General features: G+C 42.1%; 1 protein-coding gene across 2 annotated transcripts in view; it reads right to left on the bottom strand.

Annotated features, from left to right (window-relative positions):
- clpb (ClpB family mitochondrial disaggregase) overlaps positions 1 to 11,287 on the bottom strand; it is a 74,868-nt gene extending 63,581 nt beyond the window's left edge. Inside the window, exons 1-3 of one of the 2 annotated variants that reach the window (XM_084063827.1) lie at positions 10,625 to 11,287; positions 7,132 to 7,186; positions 1,128 to 1,214 (exon numbers count right to left, since the gene is read on the bottom strand). In XM_084063827.1, the coding sequence (XP_083919953.1) occupies positions 1,128 to 1,214; positions 7,132 to 7,186; positions 10,625 to 11,099 (617 nt within the window). In that variant the 5' untranslated portion in view covers positions 11,100 to 11,287. The remainder of the gene's footprint in view (positions 1 to 1,127; positions 1,215 to 7,131; positions 7,187 to 10,624) is intronic. The other variant, XM_084063828.1, reaches the window with a different exon arrangement.
- Positions 11,288 to 24,866: the final 13,579 nt, after the last annotated feature.

Here is a 24,866-nt window from a genome sequence, read left to right as displayed (position 1 = left end):
TATGCCCTATTGGGGGGCATAGCAGTGGTGGCCATTACGTTTTTTAACAGAACCCCATGAAGTATAAAACAGTTGACAACGAGAGAATTGGAAATGACGTCATCACAAAAAAGGTCACTCAGTCCACTCCTATGATATGAGATTTAGAAAAACACACCTAGCTCTGATTTCTTCTCCCAGACTGCGTTTTTGGTGAAAACGAGCCATATTCAACAACCGATAACAACAGAAAGGACGATCGTGGTTAAAATGTTTTTGTTCTGGTGGATAGAAGAGACCCTCCCCCTCTCACAGACAGCTTTTATTTACATCCGTGTCCACATCGTGACTTCCGTGGGTCTCTGTGGACCGTCAAAATAAGGTAAAAACGCCGGTAGGCCAATCCGTTATTAGACCCTGAATTGCTGTCGATGAATTAGGGTTTAACCCATTCAATGTGGGAACGCATCCGTGTCATTTTAGATTTCTTTGGCTATTCCAAAAATAGCAGATCTACAAGCTCATAGCGCGGCGCAACCGAGTGCCGCGCTATGAGCTTGTAGACCTGCTATTTAGTTACATGTATAACATTATTAAATGTCAATAATGCCTAAAAGGCAAACAGATCTTTTATTTTTTGTATTCATATGTTCCAATGTTCAGTGCCAAACACACAATTAAATTGTTAATCGCAATTATTTGACAGAGAATGAATCGTCAACTTAACCCATTAAGACCTGGAACTGTGTCATTTTTAGATTTGAGCTAAGAAAGCATTATTTTACACTTTGGGCTATTCAAAAATAGCAGATATACAAGCTCATAGCGCGGCACCGAGTGCCGCGCTACGAGCTTGCAGATCTGCTATTTTTGAAAATTCGTGAAAATGTGTGCAAATCTTCTGAATATATATTTTTTTAAACCGAACATTTTTAACTCAAATCATTGCTTCTGGGGGGGTCCCTGGAACAAAATATTTTGATGGGGGGTCCGCGGCCAGATACATATCATTTTGGGGGTCCTTGACATGAAAAAGATTGAGCACCACTGATATAGAAACATACGTTTTTCAGAATACTGTTGAGATTTAGGAGACGTGTAGAATCGGCTTCAGGTCTTAATAAATGTGTTAATGGCGACAGCCCTACCTGTGCTGTCTGTTCATAGCAGCCACCATGAGGGCGGTCCAGCCCAGTCGGTGTCGGTGGTTGGGGTCCACGCTCTCCTTCATCAGCCTGATGGGAAACGCAACAACAGCAAGTGATTAGAATTAGTTCGTATCACATGTTTAATCCATTAAGACCGGGAACGTATCTGTGTCATTTTATAGATTTCTTTCGCTCTTCAAAAAAATAGCAGATATACAAGCTCATAGCATGTGCTGTGCTATGAGCTTGTAGATCTGCATGTTTTTTCTTGAAGATCTTGAAGATTTGTGCAAATCTTTGAATATACATTTTTCACCAAAACTTTGCTTCTGGGGGTCCCTGGAACTAAATATTTTGAGATGGGGGGTGTTCGCGGAAAAAAGTTTGAGAACCACTGATATGATAGCAACATAAGTTATCTATTTTGCTGTGCGATCTGTAGATTTGCTATTTTTGACAGATGTGGTGTAGAGGGAAAAAGGAGGGGGGGACTAGTATAGAGCCCTGGGGACCCTGGTCAATAATGCATAATAGGGTTTAAGCGCTTAAATGACAGAGTTTATGACAGATAACCTACAAAAACATACGTTTCCGACCAAAATGTTTTCAGGCACACTAGATTAAACGTAGACAGTCAAATCCTGGGTAATAATTGACCTTGAGAGTGTATGAATGTATGAATGATCACAGACGATGTGACTGTGTGAGGCTTGTTTCCTCTGTCATAGCCTCGGAAACCCATGCCTTTTTTTTCAAAAGAAAAAAAGCCTGGGAGAGCCTTGCAGGAACGCTGGTCTTAGGACCTTGTTATCTCCTAACCAATCAGAGTGCTCCAAACCCAGGCGCTGGAATCCAGCGCCTGGGTTTGGCTCCGCCCTTCAAGACCATCGATTGGGCTCGTTCTTTCAGTCTACCTCTGTCATGACGTCCACAGCGACCACATGGCCAGTAGTCACCTTAACAGGAGTCACAGTGGCATGCACAGACATTTTGAGGGGCAGGTGCTCAAGTAAAAAAAACAAGGGCACCGTGCGCGGCGCGCAGAACTGCCGGCTGCCTTAGTAGTGTCAGTGTGAGATTTATAGAAGAAAATTGCAACGCACATTTTGGGGAATTGTTAATATATTAGAAGCTTTTAATCCAGAATTGATCGATGTCACCATGGCCTACATACTGTAAACCAGGGGTCTTCAATGTTTTCAGGCCAAGGACCCCCTAGCTGAGAGAGAGATGAAGCAGGGACCCCCTCTATATTGTATAAAATTGTGTTTAAGATTATACTTTTTTTTGTTTACTTGGTCTGCTCTTTTTTCCCTCTACACCTATACCTCTTTGCCAAAAATAGCCGATCTGCGAGGCGTTGTGGGCTTGTAGATCTGCTATTTTTGGCTAAAGTTCTCCTCAGAAAAGGGATGCTAGGTTTCGAGTGGTTATGGTAAAAATAAAAATCATATAACATAAAGATTTGGCGGACCCCCTGTAGTAACTCTGAGGACCCCCTAGGGGTCCTGGACCCCCTGTTGAAGACCCCTGCTGTAAACTGAAAACTTTTTCTTCTTTTTTTCAAAAGGGCACTTCTGGTCAAGAGGGCAAAGGGCAGGTGCTCTAGCGCCACCAAGAGCCTATCTGTGCACGTCCCTGAGTCACATGACCACCACTCCCCTGTATGTGTGTCTGTAAGCCAGGTGTGGGTTGAGTTCAGTGCCTACGGGCATAGAGACCAGGCGGGATACAGTGTCTAATATACTGTATGTGTGTGTGTGTGTGTGTGTGTGTGTGTGTGTGTGTGTGTGTGTGTGTGTGTTCGGTGTGTGTGTGTGGGGACACACACACACCGGTCCGTCTGTCCTGCGTTGGAGCAGGCAGACAGCGTGTGTTTACAGTCAACAGAGGCCTCGGGGGGGTCTGGTCTGCCCTCTGGGTTTCATTTTCACTGCTCTGTCTGCAACTGAGCCCAGATCAGAATTTAGGGATTGCGACAGTTAATCAAAAATAATCGATTATAAAAAATAAATGAAAATGTTATAAAATAATTGATTAATAATCAAACTAGCCAATCTACATATTCTTCTTCAACTGAAAACTAAAAATATCCAGTGTAGCACATTGTGTGTGTGTGTGTGTGTGTGTGTGTGTGTGTGTGTGTGTGTGTGTGTGTGTGTGTGTGTGTGTGTTACTTGTCCTTGCTCAAAAGTCTGAGCGCCTGGAAAAAAGAAAGTTTTGTCTTTTGCCCTGGAGGCTAATGGGGCTGCTGGCTCGTTCTCTTTTTTCCCCCTGAACGTTGATTTCTGACCCTTAAGGTTCCAATTGGTTCCATTTGTCCACTCCCAGAGTAAAACGAACACTGAGGATTTTACAGACTCACTTCAGGTGTCACCGGAGTAATATAACAAGTGGGCTCTGTGACAGCTGCCAGGGGGTCCCCAGTAAAAACAAGAGCTCTGTAACGTCTGGTGGTCCGACACCCCTCTGCCACCGCTGACACACTGAAGCAGAGCACTTAACACATTAAGACCTGGAACTGTGTCATTTTTAGATTTGAGCTAAAAAGCATTATTTTACACTTTGGGCTATTCAAAAATAGCAGATATACAAGCTCATAGCGCGGCACCGAGTGCCGCGCTACGAGCTTGTAGATCTGCTATTTTTGAAAAATCGTGAAAATGTGTGCAAATCTTTGAATATATATATTTTTAAAGCGAACATTTTTAACTCAAATCTTTGCTTCTGGGGGGTCCCTGGAACAAAATATTTTGATGGGGGTCTGCGGCCAAATACATATAATTTTGGGGGTCCTTGACATGAAAAAGATTGAGCACCACTGATATAGAAACATACGTTTTTCAGAAAACTGTTGAGATTTAGGAGACAAGTAGAATCGGCTTCAGGTCTCAATGGGTTAACACATCTGTGGCCGTCTCTCTGGATGAGTGCACCCTCACCTGGACCATCTGCCCCGCACCCAGTCAGGTAACACAACACCCACCACCGCACAAATGCAGACACGCACTCTGACACGCAGTGGTGGAAGAAGTACTCACATTTTTGTACTTAAGTAAAAGTACCAATACCGCAGAAATGATCTGTTACAAATAAAAGGTCCGGTGTTCAAAATTGACTGAGTAAAAGTACCAAAGTATTAGCATTAAAATGTACTTAAGTACTGAAAGCAAAAGTACTCATTTTGCAGAATGTCCCATGTCACAAGTTTCCAAATGTATAAAAACGTGCCGCTTTGCGACGCGTTGTGCCTAAGTATACATAGGGCTGAAGTGGTTAATGCATGTTTTGTAATAATAATCAAAAGTAAACTTTTCAAAGAATTGTAGTGGAGTAAAAGTACAATATTTGCCTCTGAGATGTAGTGCAGTAGAAGTAAAAGTACTGAAATGATTCTATACTCCAGTAAATAAAAAATTGAGTACATGTAATTAGTTACTTTCCACCACTGCTGATACAGAGATATCACTGTGAGGCCCTTTGTCTCTGTGAATCACATGGACCTATGGCTGTGTGTGTGTGTGTGTGTGTGTGTGTGTGTGTGTGTGTGTGTGTGTGTGTGTGTGTGTGTGTGTGTGTGTGTGTGTGTGTGTGTGTGTGTGTGTGTGATACTTCAACTTCAAATTAGAGATACTTTTTCGATTAATCGAATAATCAAACTCCTCGAACATTTTTGAAACTTTTTGCATATAATGACATGCCCAAAATAGGGATAGATTATTAATCACTGATTGTATTCAATCATCGATAATCAAATAAATCAAATAATTTGATTAATTGTTGCACCCATACTTCATCAAATTAGTTTATTTTCCTTCTGGAGCTTAATTTGTGCAATGGTAAAAGAAAAGACAACACAGACACAGATTCAATACACTTAGAATAACTAAAATACAAACTACTAAAAAAGGTCACTCCATGAATAAAACCCTAGCACAATAATTAAAAACAAATAAAGATAAAATGAGTTTACTGCCCTCTTCCTAATGTTGTTGTACCTTAACCACTTGGAACATTCAGTGACAATAGCACATCTACCAGTACAAGCTCACAGCGCATATAGCAACACATTGAGGGAGCCTACCATAGACCCCTGGGGGACTCCGGTCAATGGATAAGGGTTTTAAGTGTGGAATGGAATTGAATGCTTAACCAGTAACTGGTAAATGCCACCATAGTCACCTTACATGTTTACCTTGAGACTACAGATACAGGATTGTAAGTAAGTGGCAGTGAGTGCACATGATTTATTAATAGGTAGGTCTTCAGGATATCGTTGCTGTCGGGCAGGAACCTCCTGACAGAAACGATATGCAAGAATCTTTATAACCTACTGAGAATGTTTATTGTCTCCTGTTATGTTGTGTATTATCAAATGATAATAGTCACTGTTTGTTAGGTACCTAATGGTTAAGCATGATGCTATACATTATCTAACTGTAATGTTATTCTTGTGTCTTTTCTGTTTATGATTGCAGAAAGAAAAAAAAAACATCAAGACTCCTCATCTCTTTGCTTCTCAAGTGTTCTTCTCTGATGCTCAAGCTCCTGCAACTAATGATGAATTGTTCATAATTGGTAACACAGACACACACACACACACACACACACACACACACACACACACACACACACACACACCTTTGAAGCAGTGAAACCAGAGGAGAGTGAGTGAGAACCTCAGAGTTCTGTGTGATTTGAGAGAGAGGCTGAGAACAGGGTAGGGGACGGGGTGCAACAGTTCAAGTGAAACTGATTTCATCGATCAAATTATTTGAATAGAATAATCAATTTGGGGGGGGAGAAATTGAAAGACGTTGAATAGAGAGAAATCATGATTTCTCACTTAAGCTAAGTGAGTGTGACCTCCCTGTTACAATGTTCCCTCATTAATATCATCCACTCCCTCTCTCAGTTACATTCAATGAGTTTCCATCTCTTTGACAGTCCTACAACTCCCTCTACTGGCCGTCAGAGCAACTGCCATAGTAGTCTCTCGAAGCAGACTAGCTCTACCTCGGAAAAGCCTTTCTTTGGTGTTTCGCCCAAGTGGGTGTAGTTATATGCCTATCCCTAACCTCATTAAAACTATGCCTAAACCTAATCTTAACCTCAAGAAACTACGCCTAAACTTAACCTCAAAACCACGCCCACTTGGGCGAATCGACCCGCATCTCTACCCACTGCAGATAGTGTATTGCTTCATTTATACTGTACTCCATGGCTCAGGGGAAATAGGCGATCTACAAGCTCACATGAGCAGACGACTGTAGTTGAGGGGCTCCTTGAGGGGGTCCAGCTAAATGATTGATAGTTAAGAACCAAAATGGACCCTTACGGGTCTATATAACTCGGAGAGTCAGAGTTAAATTATCGATGAGGATTTAATTTACAGCGTAAGTTTGGGTCCCAGTGTTTAAAGATCATATCAATTGGTGGTCCGTGGCCTAATGCATATCAAACGGGTCCATGAAATCAAAACGTTTGAGAATCACTGCTCACCCCTGCTGGTTATGTTGACATACCGCAGGCCTCAGCTTAAGACCTGGAACATGTGTCATTTTTAGATTTGAGCTAAAAAGCATTATTTTACACTTTGGCTATTCAAAAATAGCAGATATACAATACTTGTAGATCTGCTATTTTTGAAAAATTGTGAAAATGTGTGCAAATCTTTTAATATATATATTTTTTAAAGCAAACCGTTTTAACTCAAATCTTTGCTTCTGGGACCCCCTGGAACAAAATATTTTGATGGGGGTCCGCGGCCAAATACATATCATTTTGGGGGTCCTTGACATGAAAAGGTTTGAGCACCACTGATATAGAAACATAGGTATTTCAGAAAACTGTTGGGATTTAGGAGACATGTAGAATCGGCTTCAGGTCTCAATGGGTTAACTCAGTATGTGTTTGTGCACATCTCTGTGGAGTGTATTGTTCACATAGAACATATTACAGCACACAGACTTTATGTGAGTGTAATAGATAACAGTAATAATACCTGGCTATATCCTGAGTGTTGTTCATCCGTGCTGCCTCCAGAAGTGCATCACCTCCTGGAGAAATAAAAGCAACACACAGTAAAGTTAGACACAAAACACAGATACAAATTCTTGTGAATGTGCTAATTTTAAGCTTTTCATGTTCAGGCACTGTATGCATTTTTATCCTACAAAATTGCTAGAATGTTATACATTTTCAGATTTTAGAATCATAATGTTTGTGTAGATTGAATTGCAGTTTGTTATATCACTAAATGATAACTGTTTTAATCTGATAGGCTGGTAGACATTTGTCAGGGTAGATAATCAATCCATGCCCCGGACCCCCTAAGAAAATGGTTCTCAAAGTGTGGTCCAGGGAGTCAGGGACACCCAGGGGCAGTGCTTAATTTGTAAATGATTAGGTGCCTGAGCTCATGAACCTGTTAGTCTTGCCTTGCGGAAAGCTTGAATGATCCTCTTTCTATCTGCAAAGTTTGTGTTTCATAAAGATCCACAATAGACATGTTATGAGCTACTTTCTGTCAAGAAATTGCGTGCAGGTGATCATTTTTCTAGTGTTGGAGTTTGGAAGCGCTCGTTTTCTGTAACGCAACGTCCTGCTGCCTAATGCATTATATGACATTTCGAAACAGGCGCTACGAAGGACCATTGAGTGATTTCCAACGAGCGCTCCCAAACCCTAACCCTAAGAAAGAAAAAGAATCACCTGCACATCATTTCTTGACAGAAAGTAGGTCATATAACATGTCTATGGTGGATTTTTATTAAACAAAAACTTTGCAGATAGAAAGAGGATCATTCAAGCTTTCCGTACAGCTGCAATGTTGGTGAGTTTAACGTTGTTTAACACAATCAGATAGGACTTTTCTGTCAATGGTTGTTATTGCAACTCTACTGCAACTTCCAGATATTAAAAATAGGATCCAAGACTTGCTTGCGGCTAAGTCAGATGGATGGACGAGGGACAGACATGGTCTGGAGCCAGGCTAGGACAGACAGCGAGCACATATATTTTAAATCCTCGCCCCATAATAATAGTATATAGCCTATATTCTAGGCCAGTGGTTCTCAAACTGGAGTCCGGGGACCCCCAGGGGTCCTTGAGGTGTTACATGACTGTACCTCTGAGAGTGTACAAATGGAACCAAATGAACCCTTACGGGTCCATTTGGTTCCATTTGTACACTCTCAGAGTTGGGATTTCATAGCATAGATTGGGGTCCCATAGTCCATGAGCCAGAGCCCAAAATTGAGCCATGATTATCAAATGGGTGGGCAAATCCAGGTTAGTTTTTTTGACTAGCTGTAGTTTACAGTTTGGCATGAACCATTGCAGACTAGCAGCTTAGTGGTAGTTATCATTCGTTGAATATGTGGACCCCTATATTGTCACATCACGCAAATTGTATTTGTATTTGTGACTTTTTGTGTAGAGACCTATGAACCCACTTTCCTGCATAATTCAAGTATGGAGAATTGACTGGGATGGTTATTTTACTTCTTCAAAACATCCATATATGCTTAAATGGCCTTTTAATGCAATATTTCACGAAATAAGGCTAGTAAATATCCCCATTTTGAAAGTGTGTGCTGAGAACCAACATGTTCGTAATGGCTATAGAAAACTGCTCACCATTCTAAGCTTTAATTTGACTCGAGTGGTAACTGGTGGTTGTAACACTAGAGATACAGTCAAACACAATTATGTTAATGTGATAACATGAGCCAGGGCCCTAAAATTGAGCCATGGTTATCAAATGGGTGGGCAAAGCTAGGTGTGTGATTTGTTTTAACTCTACTTCACAGTTTGGCATGATAACCATTGCAGACTAGTAGCTTTGTGGTAGTCATCATGCCATGAATATGTGGACCCCTATATTATCACACGCAAATTGTTACAACAAATATATGATAAACTTTTGAGCCATTATTGTGTAGAGAACTATGAGCACACTTTTCTGCACAATTCAAGTATGGGGAATTGATTGGAAAGGTTATTTTACTTCCATATATGCTTAAATGGCTTTTTAATGCAAGCTTTTGCAAACAAATAGAATCATTTGAAAATAAGTCTCGTAAATATCCCCAATTTGAAAGTATATGCTGAGAACTAACATGTTCCTAATGTCTATAAAAGAAAGAGGACCTGATTATCACAGAGGCAGACTTGACTGACTCGGAAATAGAGGACTGAATTTGCTGTGCCTGGCCCCTGATGTGTCCCAGAACCCCTGAACCTTCTTCCTGCCATATCCCTCCCTTGGCCTTGTTGTCATACACTCCTCCTTTGTATCTGTCTCTGTATTCTTTTGAAAAGTAAAACTGAAATGTTCACCAATACAACAGCCTCTGTCTGCCTTCTGGGTCCCCACTCTCCATATACATTTCCACATAACTCATCTTACTTGATCAACTGATCAGTTGGTTCTTCAAACTCTCTGTGTCATTATGAAACAAACTCATTAGTTCATTGACTTGAGGTGTATAAAAAGGTAAAACAAACAAAAAGAAAATTTGGCCACCAAAACAAAAAAGCATAGAAAACGTTTTTAATGCCTGCTCACAGTATTTACATATTTATGGAGTGAGTGATACATAGATATTGAATATTCCCTTGTTAAAACCCTTTAACTCTAACAAGTAAACAAAATGAAATGGCCTAATGCTCATTAAACTGGGGGTCCTTGAAATTAAAAAGTTTGAGAACCACTGTTCTAGGCTACTAGATGTAACTGAAAAAATGGCCCCTGTCCAAGTCCTAACCTACCCCATGTCCTAACCTAACCTACCCCCCCCCCCCCTCTCTTTCTTTTTTTGTACATATTTTTCACCCTTCATACCAGTAACCTGTAAACTGATTGTATGACATTCTGTATAGTAGTGTGTATATCTGTCTGTCTCTTATATGTCAACATGATTTGTGTGCGTGGGGATCTCATCTTAAACAAGCTACGTGCTTAATGAGCTATCCAGTTTAGTAGACCTTGTATTGCGAATTTGTACTTCCATGTACTGTTATGTACTGTCATGTACTGTTCTCATGTCTTACTAAATAAAGTACATCAATCAATCAATCAATCAATCAAACTGAGCCGGTCCCAACCTCTAGTACAGGGGTCTTCAACGTTTTCAGGCCAAGGACCCCCTAGCTGAGAGAGAGATGAAACAGGGACCCCCTACTCTATATTGTATAAAATTGTGTTTCAGATAAACTTTTGCTGCTCTTTTTTCCCTCTATACCTATAACTCTTTGCCAAAAATAGCCGATCTACAAGCTCACAACGCCTCGCAGTGAGCTTGTAGATCTGCTATGTTTGGCTAAAGTTCTCCTCAGATGCTATAGGGTTCAAGTGGTTAATGTAAAAAAAAAAATCATATCACACAAAGATTTGGTGGACCCCCTGTAGTAACTCTGAGGACCCCCTAGGGGTTCCGGACCCCCTGTTGAAGACCCCTGCTCTAGTAATATACATTCTCTTTCATGTCTACCTTTGTTATCAGAGTCTTTCTTCAGGCAGAAGGCCACAGCAGCAGCAGACAGAACGCCAGCAGATGCAACTCCTCTGTATCCACTTCTTCCCCGACCCTCTCCTCCTCCTCCTCCACTCCTCTGCCCTCCATCCTCATCCCAGAACAGGTTGTTGTTGCGCCCCCTGCTGGCCAGAGCGGCCCACGACCCACGGCGGTTCTCGAGGTTGGAGATCCACCTAGGGGCCAGGTGGTGGTACTGCACCACCGGCTGGCTCATCACACCACCGAGACATTTGTTGTTAGCCTCCTCGGCCAGAATACCTTTCCTGGAGCCCCGGGAGGACCCCGTGAGCACGGCGGCGTTCCGGCCCAGGTTGGTCTCGGTGCGGCTCGCGGCGATCGCGTCGCCGGTGCCGGTCTGGAGGACGCGGCTGCACGGCGACAGGCTGCGCGACCTTCTCGCAAACAGCCTGGTGGGAACCGAGGTTAGCATGGCGATTAAAAGTCACCGAAAACGCGACGTCTGGTCAAAAAGGTCGACTTGTCGGTGACTCCGGGGGAGTCAATGGGCACCCAAAGATCTGTTCCACGGTGTCAATGTCTCCGTATCGACGGTTATTCCACCTTTTTCACGGTTCTAGTAGAACCGTTTGAGGTTCTGCCGTCACCAGTCACAACAACAACCGCAGTGGCGGAGCGTGGATGATGACACTAGAAGGCGCGGTGGACTATGGGAAACGTAGTTTTCTGCCACAGCGTTGCCAAATTTTGTGAGAGAAACAAGCAAACAGGTCTAGGAAAACAAGCCCAAAAGAAGCGACTAGGAGTCCATGACATGACAATGTTTGAGAATGTTGTGTAATCGGGTCCTGGATGTGTTTATGAAACATGAACTAACTGGTTTAAACGACATTTGGAAACAAGCTCAAATAACAAGCCCAAATAAGCAACTACACGTTAGAAAGAAGCCCAAATAATACACTTTAGAAATAAGCCCAAATAAACAATTACACTTTAGAAACAAGCTCAAATAAGCAACTACACTTTAGAAAGAAGCCCAAATAAACAATTACACTTTAGAAACAAACCCAAAAAAGCAACCCGTAACTATACCAATATTTACAAGCAACTTAAAAACAAGCCTAAAGTCGCTTATAATAAGCGGACATGGCGACGCTGCCGGCCAGCGTTTTCCTCATTGTGGCACATAAACAACTGGCCAGCATCCATTGAGTATCTTCTGCTTTCATTTTCAACCCTCATAAATGCACATTGTGTTTGCTGTACAGGCAGTCACAATGGTCAGCATGATTTACATAACATTAGAGTTTCTCCAGTGGTGGAAAAAGTACTCACATGTTTTACTTAAGTAAAAGTATCAATACTGCAATGTACTTAACTTGAGTAAAAGTACAAAAGTATTGGTTTCAAAATGTATTAAAGTACCAAAAGTAGAAAGTATGCATTAGGCAGAATGTCACTTAATTTCACAAGTTTTCAAATGTATAAAAATCTTTTGAAAATAGCAGATCTACAAGCTCACAATGTGACCTTGTAGGTCGGCTATTTTCAAATGGCCGAAATGTATTTAGGGCTGAAGTGGTTATGTATGTTTTGTAATACTAATCTAAATCTACAAAGCCTAACTAACTAAAGTTTTCAAATAATAGTGGAAAGTACAATATTTGTCTCTAAGTAAAAGTACAGAAAATTGCAAATACTCAAGTAAAGTAAAAGATACCTCAAAATTGTACTTGAGTAAATGTACTTTGTTTCTTTACACCTCTGGCCTATAGCTACATATTAATTTAGCCCACGGACCCCCATTTGAAACAATTGTGTAATTTGTGCCACGATGGCCCCATAAGAGAAGATTCTTTTGGATGTATTAATAGTTCTACATGTCTAGTATATACTGTAGGTGGGGCGATAACTGATTAATAATTTCTTTCCCCAAAAATAGCAGATCTACAAGCTCACAACGTTTTTTCTTTTTCTGGAACAACCCCTGCAAGGACCCCTGGATGGGGATCCCTGCCCCACTTTGAGAACAACTGCTCTATCTATTCTCCTGTATGATGCTGCTCTGTGGGAGCCGGCCATCTCTTAGTAGTCCCCGTTGGCATTCATTATGTTATGTTTCCCCGTTCTTACAACAGCACTAATTATGACCAGTAATCTCACTTTGAAAGTGTTAAGTGAGATCACTGGTCAAAGTGTTGTTAAACGCTGTTTCAAATTGTAACAGAGATTGAGCATAAGGGAACATTTTATCCTCAGCTACTATGCGCTGAACAGTTTAGTTCATCACTCATTTTTATTATTATTTTTTGTCATTCATTCATTCATTGATCATTACTTTAAATCCTATTATGCTTAAATTGACCTAGCGAAAACAGAACAACCATGTGATCACAGGAGATATAAAAATGGTTGAAATGTAGGTCTTGGCATTCAGGAGTAAAATAGAGGAAAAGCCTTTATTAATATAAGGCGACGGTAGGTTGTCATCAGGGCAAAAAGTTGACTGGGGTCAACTATTGTCAAAGAATGTTCGAGACAGAATATGGACGCTAGGGTTCATATAATCTGAGTTTCCAGAAGCTTTCTAAAAATGGGAGGGGCGGGCAAGGGTTAATGTGGTTAAAGGTTTATTTGACTTTATGTTAACTGTCATAAACTGCCATCATGGGTCACTATATCACACTTGATCTCACAGTATATCAATCTTGAATAGACAGCGAGTACTGCACTATAACTGTTATTATTATATTAAATATAAATCCATATCATTATATGTTGGAAAGGGTCCCTGTGTGAGTGAGTTATTTGTATTAAAATGTTATTTTGTACAATGTCATTGTGTAATGTGTAGTTATGTAAAATGGTTTCATTTATTGTAGCTATTATGACTGCCACACATGTATGTTTTATTTGATTGTGAGAGACCGCAATGGAAACAAGTAAATAGTAACCATGTCCCCCACCAGTCTGACCTTTGGGACAGTCAGTGATTGGTTGGTGGGTGTTAGCCTCGTAAACCCTCCCTCCGGAAATCTCATTTGTTTATTATTTATTCCAATTCCTGAAATCAAATGCAAATGAGATTTCCGGAAGGGGGGGGGGGGGGGTTACCAGGCTAGGTGAGTGTAGGCTACTTGAAATATGGGGGGATTTTGCTTGCTCTGCTTAGAATTATGTGTACAAGTCCTGTTTGTAAGGTATGCAATACACCCCCAAATGTAATACAATGAACAACAAACTCAATTTGTACACGAGGGCTAACGCTACCGGTAGGCCCACCCCTTGACTCCATGTTCTCCATACACCAATAGTCACATGTGGGTCACAGGGGTCCACTTGTGAGAAACACACACACACAATACACATGCATTTTTGGAGTTGTCAGATGATAACATTTGTTCTGTGTTAAACCTTGTGCTGTCCTTCATCGGTGGAAAAACAAGCCTTAAAGCGAGTCACACAATCTTAAACTAAAACACTTTGACTGAGAGTGAACCAGTAACCTTCTTATTCAGCAGCCTCTTTCCCCAGTCAAGATTCTAACCCTGACAATGGATACAGCACTATAGCAAGAATATAATGATAGATAGTAATTGTTTACACGTGCGTGCGTGCGTGCGTGCGTGTGCGTGTGTGGTTTAGGACCGGTTTAGGACCCAGGATAACTGAATCACTCAAGCCTCTCCACCGCGACATGGTCACAGCAAGAGGAGAGGAAGTGGTGCTTAAAAGGACCGTTTGTTTAAGAGGACCTTTTTAGCCGCATGAGCTAGCGAGCGGCTCTATAAACAGCACTAGTCTTAGTCCGACACCCGTGTGAAAAGTGTCGACACCTGAGTGTCATTGGCTGTCCTGGCTGTCCATCACACTTCCCCCCTTTTAAGCCCCCCTTTTAAGCCAATGGGGAGACGGAAATGTAACGGACACGTTAGTCAACGAATTAGACGAGACGAAAATGTTAGGGCGGGACGAATGGAGCAGAGATCCTATCAGAATTACTCTTTTTGAGGGACTAGTTGGGAAGGGATCCAATCAGAACGATCCTCATTGTTAAGTTAGGTTGAACCACCCGGAAGCAGACCATATTAGGGGCCAGCATGGACGGACACAAATCACAACAAGGCAACGCACGGAGTTACACAGCAGAGAGAGAGAGAAAGGGAGACAGCTTCAGCCAGGAGGGTTAGCCTAAATGCTATAGCGTGCTTCATTAGACCTAGTTTGGCTATTAAGTTATTATTTGCCCATGTTCACATTGACTTCAATCTTAGCTATTGTTGGGAAGACCCGTGTGGTGTCACAAAATGTTGCCACCACTTATATAAACAACATTAGAGCGTTAATTTGCGTCGCTAAATGTTGCCAGGTTTGGCGAGAGAAACAAGCAATCCAAAAAACAAGTAATCAGGTCTATGAAAAGATTGGGGCCAAATAAGCCTGCCACATGCGGCTTTATTATGACTTTGGTCATACTTGTTTTTTTAATCTCCACTAACAGCCAGGCCAAAGGAAAAGGGGGATATTGTCTTTTTTCTCCACATATATTGGGCATTGGGGCTCTTCTTCTCCTTCATCTCCATGTTGAGAGAAGCCAATCACAACAAAGGTTGTCACATATGACACTGGACTGGACTTCCCCCTTCCTCTGTCGCTTGCACACTGACAATGCATCTATTGAACTACCTTTTAAAGGCTTGAATTTTGCACTGAGCGTAAATGCTCAGTGCAAAATTCCATCAATTCCTCATGTGACACCTGCATTTCACAGGGCCCCTGGGAGATGTTGTACATCACTGTGTGAGGACTGGGGTACATCATGTGACCTTCCATGGGCAGGAAGGACATGAGGGCCTTGTCATGCTGTCCCTGCAGCCCACTGCCCACCACCTCCACCATGCAGGTGGAGGTGGTGGGCAGCATGGACTGGGTACTGCTGCTGCTGGTGGTGATGATGCCTGGCAGACCGGCCACGTTGTTGAAAGACGGTTTTGATTCATCATTTGTGTTTCCCAGGCTCTCTGACTCAGGCGACACCTGGAAGATGAGATCCATCTTCTCGAAGCCCGTGGCAGCCGTGGCGCTCACATCCGTGGGCGCATCATCATCATCATGGGGGGGTGGTGGTGTTGAGTCCAGACATGATTGAATCAGGGCTTTGCCCGCCTCACCAGAGAACATGGGCTGGAGCTTGTCGGTGGCAAATTCGTAGTACCGTCCAGTTTCACTGGCCACCAGGAAGAGAACCTGGGTTCCTGTCAGCTTGGCGAGCTGTTTGGCCTTGTTTATTACACCAAGTTTACGCTTTCCGAAGGTTTTGCGTCGCTTTAACGTGTTCTCAATGAATTCAATATCTATCTTCACACGACCACGTGACTTCTTCTTGGGTTTTTGCAGTGGGACGACTGCCTCCTCCTCCTTCTTCTGCCCTGCCTCACGCTTCACCCCTCCTCTCATCCTCCTCTTGCTGCTGTCTCCAGTTGAACCCATGGAGTCATATCCATCTGCTGTACACTTGGAATAATTTCCTGAGTCGCTGCATAAAGGTCTTATATGATCTTTAAGTTGGTATGACATCATGACTGTGTTCATATGAAATGCACAATAATGACACACTGCTTAATATAACTCTAATGAGGTGTGGCTGTGATCTGCCTTTTATAGGGCCAAACTCTGCAACGTCACCTCTATGTCACAATTCGTGACACGTTCTGACTTGTTGACATACGTAACCCATAGCAACCGTCGCTAACAACACGCCCAGCTGTTTCAGGGCAGACAGGAACGTAAACAAACGATTTTCAACCTATCTTCATATAATTGGTCCTCACTAATACTCATGATAAATTGGTGCAATTTTTTTCTACTCAGTCTGTGTCTCAGAGGAGGGCTGTAGACAGTTCAGAGTCCCATCTACCAGTGACATCATGAATGGGGAATCCAAGCTAATAGAAACTGCAGGCTTTCTATTCCTGGAAAGTTGCAATCCGGGCGCAGATAACATCAGCCTACACTGAATGTCAGCATGAAAACAAATATTATGATTAACATTGACCGTACATCTGATAAAATTAACGGACATAATAATTCTTTATGCATGAATGACAAGCAGGTGCACAAACATAGCCAACTAGAAAAAGTGCTCCTTGGAGCACAGGTCTCCGCCAGGTCAGGTAGGTTATTGTGGGCCTGCAATGTTCGGAATTCGGCAATCAGGAAAAAACGGACGGAATCGTCTTGATCACTTGACTATAAAGATAATGTGTACCGATTTGCATGATGTAGGAGGAGTAATATCTGTATTTGTAGGAGTAATATAAAAAGATAAAGTTTTGCAAAATTCGGCCTCCTGGTGGCGCTATAACAGGGCAATGTTAAAAGGGTGGCATTTGGGCAAAAGTTTTTCCTTGGCCTCTAGGGAGTGCGCATCCAAAGTTTTATACAGATCGGTGCAGTTATAGGTAAAAACACGAATAGTGCCACGATGAGGCTCAAGTGGCATTTCTTTCTCGGCCTAGGGAGAATGTGTGCAAAATTGTGCGAAAAAAAATGTGCGGAAATTGCATGCTGTGTTCATGATTTGAGGCATTTTGTTCATACTCTCTCGCCATGCCTTTCGGCAAACACAGCTAAGTGTTTTAATCCTATGTGGGACAAAAGGCCTTTTGATGCTGAGGGAAGCCTTTGGTATTTGGAGTATATACTGTAAGCTGTTACAAATCAGTGTGAGACTTGAGTTCGACTGAGTTTTCCATACATTTCTGTCCTGCTGAAATTGTAAGTCTTGAAACTCCTTTTGGTACCAAAATATAATCGTTCATGTGTGTGTGTGTGTGTGTGTGTGTGTGTGTGTGTGTGTGTGTGTGTGTGCGCAGTGCGTGTGAGAGAGAGAAGAGGGGGGGGGGGGGGGCAGTGAGAGTAGGGGAGGTGTATGTAGTAGGCTAAATGGTCCGGCTTGACGGGGATCGAGCCAGGGAATGTCATTAATTTGAGTCCATGCTGTGGTACGTGCTTTAACCACGACTATTGGGTCGGACCAGGAGACAGTTTCAAGCAATGTGTAATTATTGCAATGCACTTAGGAAGACACCCTCACTTCATTACAGAGAGAAAGACACTTTGCTGTTGTTTGTCTGGACTCCAATCCGGTGTGGTTCAACAACCCTGTCAGAGGATTGAGCCCCCACCGGTTCAGGACCCAGAATCACTGAATCACTCAAGCCTCTGTCTCCACCACGACAAGGTCACAGCAAGAGGAGAGGAAGTGGCCCTTAAAAGGACAATTTGTTTAAGAGGACTTTTATTTTTATTTTTATCTCCACAAACAGCCAGGCCAAAGGAAAAGGGGGATGTTGTCTTTTTTCCCCACATATATTGGGCATTGGGGCTCCGCCCTGTTCTTCTCTTTCATCTCCATGTTGAGAGAAGCCAATCACCAATCATCATCTGTCGCTCGCACACTGACACTGCATATTGAACTTTAAACGCTTGAATCAGCAGCGCAAATGCTCAGTGCAAATTCCATCAATTCCTCATGTGACAGGGTCCCTGGGAGATGTTGTACATCACTGTGTGAGGACTGGGTTCCTGTACATCATGTGACCTTCCGCAGGGAGGACGTGAGGGCCTGGCTGTGCTGTTGTACCTGCAGCCCGCTGCCCACCACCTCCATCGTGCAGGGGAGCAGCCCTGAATAGATAAAAGGGGAGCAGATACGCTGCAAATACACATCAATGTGTTGATGTGTCCCTGAGCAAGACTCTTAACCCCTAAATGCTCAAATTGTGAAATCATATAGTGGCAAAAACAGCCCGTAGAGTGGGGACTATTCTATTCTACTATGGTCTACTCTAAATATATTGTAACTATACCTTTTAACACAAAATATATTGTATCTATAACTTTTCATTTTAGCTTATATAATCCTAATTTCCCCCTATGTAAATGAAATGAGAATCTTTCATAATCACGTTATGTTGGTTTCGTTTGTTTAGACCTTTGTAATGAGCTCACACGCAGTAGATTTAAAAACCAATGCAGATAATGATAATAAAGTTTTGACTGAAGGAAGATTACAATGAGCTCAAAAGCGATTTACTGTGTGTGTTGAACTCATTTTGGTATTCTTCTGTGGAGATAAAGTTAGCCTATTTCAGATGGCTGCAACACTATCAACTGCATTGTTGCCATGAATGATGATTCATGATCTAATCTCATGCCATGAAAATGTTATTATAAACCTTTGACTGAATTAGTCAATTTGAAACCTTGATGGGCTGAATGCCCAAAGTGGCATTAAATGCATTCAAGTTCATCCTAGCATATAATTTCTTGTGTCATTGTAACAGAGGAGAGGTCCTCTGTTACCTATGTTTGCACCTGTACTTTAACCCTTATTTATTGAATCATATATGCATAGCATATTTGCACTTTGTTAATTTGCACAGCCATATTTTGCACAGTAGAGAAAGGCCCAGTCATGATTTTATTGTTTAATGCATTTGTACAGAACATTTGTCAATGTTGTCAATTCCTGTCCAGCTGAGCTGGTGGCCACTCTACATGATGAGTTCCACCTGTGGAGATAGACATTTTTGTTTGAGTGTTATCATGAGGGGAAGTGCATTATATCTTAGTGCAATATATTTAAGAGCAAGTGCAATACCGAGTGCAATATGTGTTATATTTGTAATGTTCAGTAGATAATTTACGAAGAGCTGAGGGTGAGAGGCTGGACACCACCATGTTTGGATGCTTCAGCTCATGTCCTTGTTATGTTTGTTGTTGGTGAATAAATATGGTTACACCATACAAGTGCCTCTGTACTGTTTCCAGCCGCTAAGACGGTCCTTCTCACAGTCATATCTGACATAAAATGCAGTAGTTTATGCTCACTTTTAGACCCAGCTGTGCCACAGTTATTGTTCATGTTCATTCACTTCGTGCTCACTTGATTGCATCTCAACATGATTTAGCTTGCTGAAAATAGCCGATCTACAAGTTCACAACACGTGGTTGCATCATGTGAGCTTGTAGATCGTCTATCTCCGCCTTACCTGTTTCTGATTTGAGTTATTTTCATCTTTAAACAGAACTGGCAGTCTGGCATCATGGAGAGGGACCTGAGTTTCACCGCCGGATTGATCATGACGATGGTCTTCCGCTACATTATGGGGCATTCTCTGGACATCCTACAGTTGATCCACCACGGAGGTAACATCCATCACTGAATCACATCACGAATCACAAAAATCTTTTATAGCAATATGTTTATTATTGTCTAAGATGCCTATCTCATGTTCCAATTCTTACATTAGCCATTAATGATGTCCTGGCCCATCATAATAATGGCTACGGGCTAAGATTTGGAAAAGACCTGGCCAAACTTGCTTGCCGACCTCTGCTCTATTCTATACCTTTGTAAGTGTACCACACACTGTTCCCGAAGCCTTCACCAAAAGTGCTAGTGGAGGTGCAATTATGGTTTGTATGGAGTAGTGTCTGCAATGCGTTATTATGATTCCCACACCGCGTCGTGGCAAACCCGCTGAGCGGGCGCTGTGATTGGTCAGTAGTCGCTGTGATTGACAGTTCTCGTTTTTGCTACTATGCCTATACCTAACCTTAACCCTAACCCTAACCTCAGTAAAACTATGCCTAAACCTAACCCTAACCCTAACCCTAACCTCAGTAAGACTATGCCTAAACCTAACCCTAACCCTAACCCTAACCTCAGTAAAACTATGCCTGCCGGGGAGCCAATCAGACACGTAAGGCGGGTCTAAATCCAGGACGCGGCGTGGGATTCATAATAACGCGTCTGCAATGTTTTCTGACCTCCACAGTTCATTCCGAGCTTGTGCTTGCCTTATGGACGTTTGTAGTCTACACCGCGATCTGCGTTCCAGTCGGGTGGATAATGTGCAAGCTCTCTGACCCCTCCTATTCAACTCTGGCAAATTCCTGCTGGCTCCTTTTATTGTTCAGTATCTCGTTCCTGACCATCCCGTATGCCAACTTCAAAGTCTTCTTCGCCTGCGTTGTATACCGTCACATCATCAAAGTGAACGGCAGGATTCCCTGGAAGTTCTTCGCCATCGCCTTTACCATGGAGACCGTGTTCCTAACTATGGCCATCGTTGTAGACAACAGGCACTATGCAGTGATGTAGTCCGGCAAGCCTCCACATGTTGAATTGTTTGTGTGTTGATTGTTGATTGTTTGTTGTTAATTATACGGTATTTAGTGCAACATATTGTCCCTCTGAGATATTCAAGTTTACCTTGACCTTGATCATAAGCACACATTTATTAATTTGGAATGTGTACCCCAACATTTCAAACACATATACAGTAAATGAGAATTAAACAGTATGCACACAGGTCAATCATCAACAGTACGTGTAATTGTGAATGTTACTCTCCAGAATAAAAATATTTCACAAAAACACAGATTTCCCTTTTTTTTCAGTAGACCTATAAAACACACCAGATAAACTGGGAATAGCAGCACGAGTCTTGAGCTGAGATTCACATTCCATCAGGCAGGTAACGTACGGTTCAACCTTCTGCAGAACGTTTTGAAAAACCTTGTAGTACAATCCTCTTTTCATGTTGAGTAATCTCTTCCTGTTTGCTTTGATATATTCATGTCATATAGCCTACTGGTTGCTTTTTGCTTTTTAACTACAATTATTTGAAAACTTTATTTACTAGTTACTTTGTAGATTTTAGATTATTATTACTAAACATACATTAACCACTTAAGCTACAAGTTCAGCTTGTAGATCTGCTATTTTTTTGGAAAACTTTAAATGGGACATTTCTGCATAATGAGTAATTTTACTTTTGCATGGTACTTTAAGTACATATTGATGTACTTATTATACTTTATACACTTGTACATTTGTACTAATCATAATAAAATAATAATCCTAAAAAACAACATAAAAAATAAATTGTGAGACGATTATTGCCATATTGCCCACCCCTATGAATAGTTATTTCAGCATGCCCATATATGGGGAATTGGGCATTATACTAATGACATCAGAGATCTCCATATATGGGAATAATAAACTGACAAGGACTGACAAATACAGAGATCTCCATATATGGTCATAAATGGTACAAGGACTGACAAACACACACAGATCTCCTTATATGGGCATATCAGTCACATCGGCGGTGCCACGTTGGTGTCGAACTCTAGACATGAGGGCCGAACTTCTAGCTTTATACATTTTAAAACTTGTGAAATGGGACATTCTGCATAATGAGTAGGCTACTTTCTACTTTTGGTACTTTGTATATATTTGATGCCAATACTTTTGACTTTTACTCAAGTACATTTTCCCGGACTGTGTTGGGTATGTGCTTAGCTGACTGCTGTCCACACACAGATGCCGTGATTCATGGTTGTTAATAACCCTGTTGAACTAAACTATAAATGATAATTTAAAGGTCAAGGAGTCAGCATGGAGTACATTTGCAGAGAGGTGTAGAACTTTATATAGCTCAGTCTGATATCAACACTCCTCTGACTTATCAAAAGCACCTTGGAGAATGTGGGCATCGATCCCGCTACCGCTCAAATGCGAAGCAAGCGCTCTACTGTTTGAGCTGATTCCCCTTCTGCTAAAGTACTGTATACTGTACATATAATGTGTTGTCAAAAGAGTTCACACCAACCGGTCATCAATAGTGAACGGTTACAGGTATCTAAAGGCCAAAGCTGCACTCCTTAAGAAGTAGGCTATCTCACAGGTGGGTTTTGAAGCCAGATCCACTCAGAGAGAACACATTTCTACCACTTGCATTGCAGGTTAAAATTTGCTACAGATGACAAAATTACATTTACTTACAAACATACACTACACTGAAAACATTACACATGAAGACTTCTGGATCACTGGAAGTCTCAATTTTATTAGATGTTACATACAGTAGCCCAGGGCCTGATTTGTTTACCATTGTGAACACAGGTCTATTTGCCAATCTTATCAGAAAAGTTTTATTGGCTCAATCTGATGCCAAGGGAGATTAAACTGCTTCTGATTCAAACATGTTCCTCTGACTCATGAAACGCTCTTTGGAGAATGCAGGCATCGATCTTGTTGCCTCTCTCAAGCTAAGCGAGCGCTCTACTATTTGGGCTAATTCTCCTTGTATTGTTGTTTCTATACTGTACATAGTTTACTCTACAATCAAATTACAGGCAAAAGGAAGCAAGCCAACTCTTGTCATCAATGGTGAACAGTTACCGGTGAAAATGATTACAAATGACAAAATGTGCTTAGAAACATAAGATATATCATTGAACAACTGTAATCATGATGAAGATAATTAAGCTGACTGTCACTGGAAAGTTCAATTTCATTTTCACACTGAGTACAATGTTCCTCTGACTCATGAAAAGCTCCCTTGGGAGTGTGGGCATCGATCCCGCTCCCTCTCACATGCGAAGCGAGTGCTCTACCATTTGAGCTAAGTCCCCTTTACTGTGTAAGACACTGTACATTATTTACCTAATTTACCTAATTCCTCATTCTTGTTAAAACCATTGAACCGTAGTGTCCCTCTTCGGGGAAGAACATCCATGCAAAATAGCTGATCTAGAAGCTCACAACGCATTGCAATGAGCTTGTAGATCTGCTACTTTCGACAAATGGGGCCTACTATAGAGCTCTGGGGGACTCTGGTTAACTAAGAACAGTGTATAGGGAGTAAGTGGCTACGTAATTTACCTAATTTCCCATTCTTGTTATTTGAGAAAGGTAAAAATAAACATCTACTGATGCACAAACTTGGACACAACAACATTGTTGTGTCCTGGAATCACTGGGTGTTTCGGGTGTTGCAACAGACACCCTCCTCCAGGCGAACCGACCAAGGCTGATCAGACCCCGGCATGTGTCCAAGTGGCATGCTAATGCCCCCACTGTCTCTTGGGGGCTTAGGGTGGCTGGTGAGATGTTAGCAGCAGGTGCTGGCGACACTAGGAGGCTCTAGGCACTGTGGGTTGCCTCCGGGCCTGGCTCCTCCTTCGTCTGACCAGAAGTGGGCATTCTTCTGTGTGTTGCGTCGTCATCATTGCTGCTGGGAAAGAACATCTCATTCTGCCTTGATGGATTTTTAAACCCTCCTTGCAGGTTTTACCGCAGTCTATAGCTTTTGGGTTCTTCCTCAGAGAAGAAGTGGTTTGGGCTGCCAACCCACTCCACCCCGGATTGCCGTCTCTCCGGCCAGCCTCTGTCTCTCCAGATGTCACCACGCTCTTTGTGGTCGTCACCCAGTCTGTTCCTGGTTGTCACTGATACTCCCACTCCCAGAGTTTTACAGTAAACAAAAACAACTACTGATGCACAACAGTGTTGTTTCCTGGAGTCACTGGATGTTTCGGGTGTTGCAACAGACACCCTCCTCCAGGCGGCCCGATCAAGGCTGATCAGACCCCGGCCTGTGTCCAAGTGGCATGCTACAGCCCCCTACAGCCCCCACTGTCTCTTGGGGGCTTAGGGTGGCTGGTGAGCAGCCGGTGTTGGCAACACTAGGCACTGTGGGTTGCCTCCGGGCCTGGATCCTCCTTCGTCTGACCAGAAGTGGACATTCTTTTGTGCGTTGCGTCGTCATCATTGCTGCTAGGAAATAACATCTCATTCTGCCTTGATGGAAGGGAGTTAATCATACAACACAATTGTTTCCTTTTCATTTTTATAGTCTGTGGTTCTTCCCATTTCCACTTTATAATGTATGCTATTGGGTTTTGAAATTCCTTTCTCTGTTTCACTCTGTGGCAAGGCCAGAGTGAAACAATAATTCAGGCTGAGAGAACATACTGTAAGTCAATAGTTGTATTTGATCACATAGTGTCAGTGCCTCTCAGGCAGCCTGCAACATTGTTTTGGTCTGATGGGCTCCTTCTGGTACTGTATGTCAACAATATTAGATAGCAGGTTAACCTCGTTGCCACACAGATTTGTTGTTATAAACTCTGTGCATAAACCTTGTTTGCCCAGGAAACGGAGCCGTTCAAGACATAACTGACGGCAGACGGATGGCATTAACCCACGTTATGTGTATATAACTTTGTATCTCTGTTTTAACGTCAGAAGAAATATATCTGGAACCATGCTTTTCGGACGCTTGTAAGATCTCTTCTCTGGAATAAACCCAAATATTATTGTAAAACGTTTCCTTCCTCCGTTTATTGATATAAATAATTCTTATCTGACCGAAAG

Source organism: Gymnoscopelus microlampas (assembly GCF_963454915.1).
Source record: "Gymnoscopelus microlampas genome assembly, chromosome: 8".
Classification (NCBI taxonomy): domain Eukaryota; kingdom Metazoa; phylum Chordata; class Actinopteri; order Myctophiformes; family Myctophidae; genus Gymnoscopelus; species Gymnoscopelus microlampas.
This window is presented reverse-complemented; position numbering and strand designations above follow the sequence as displayed.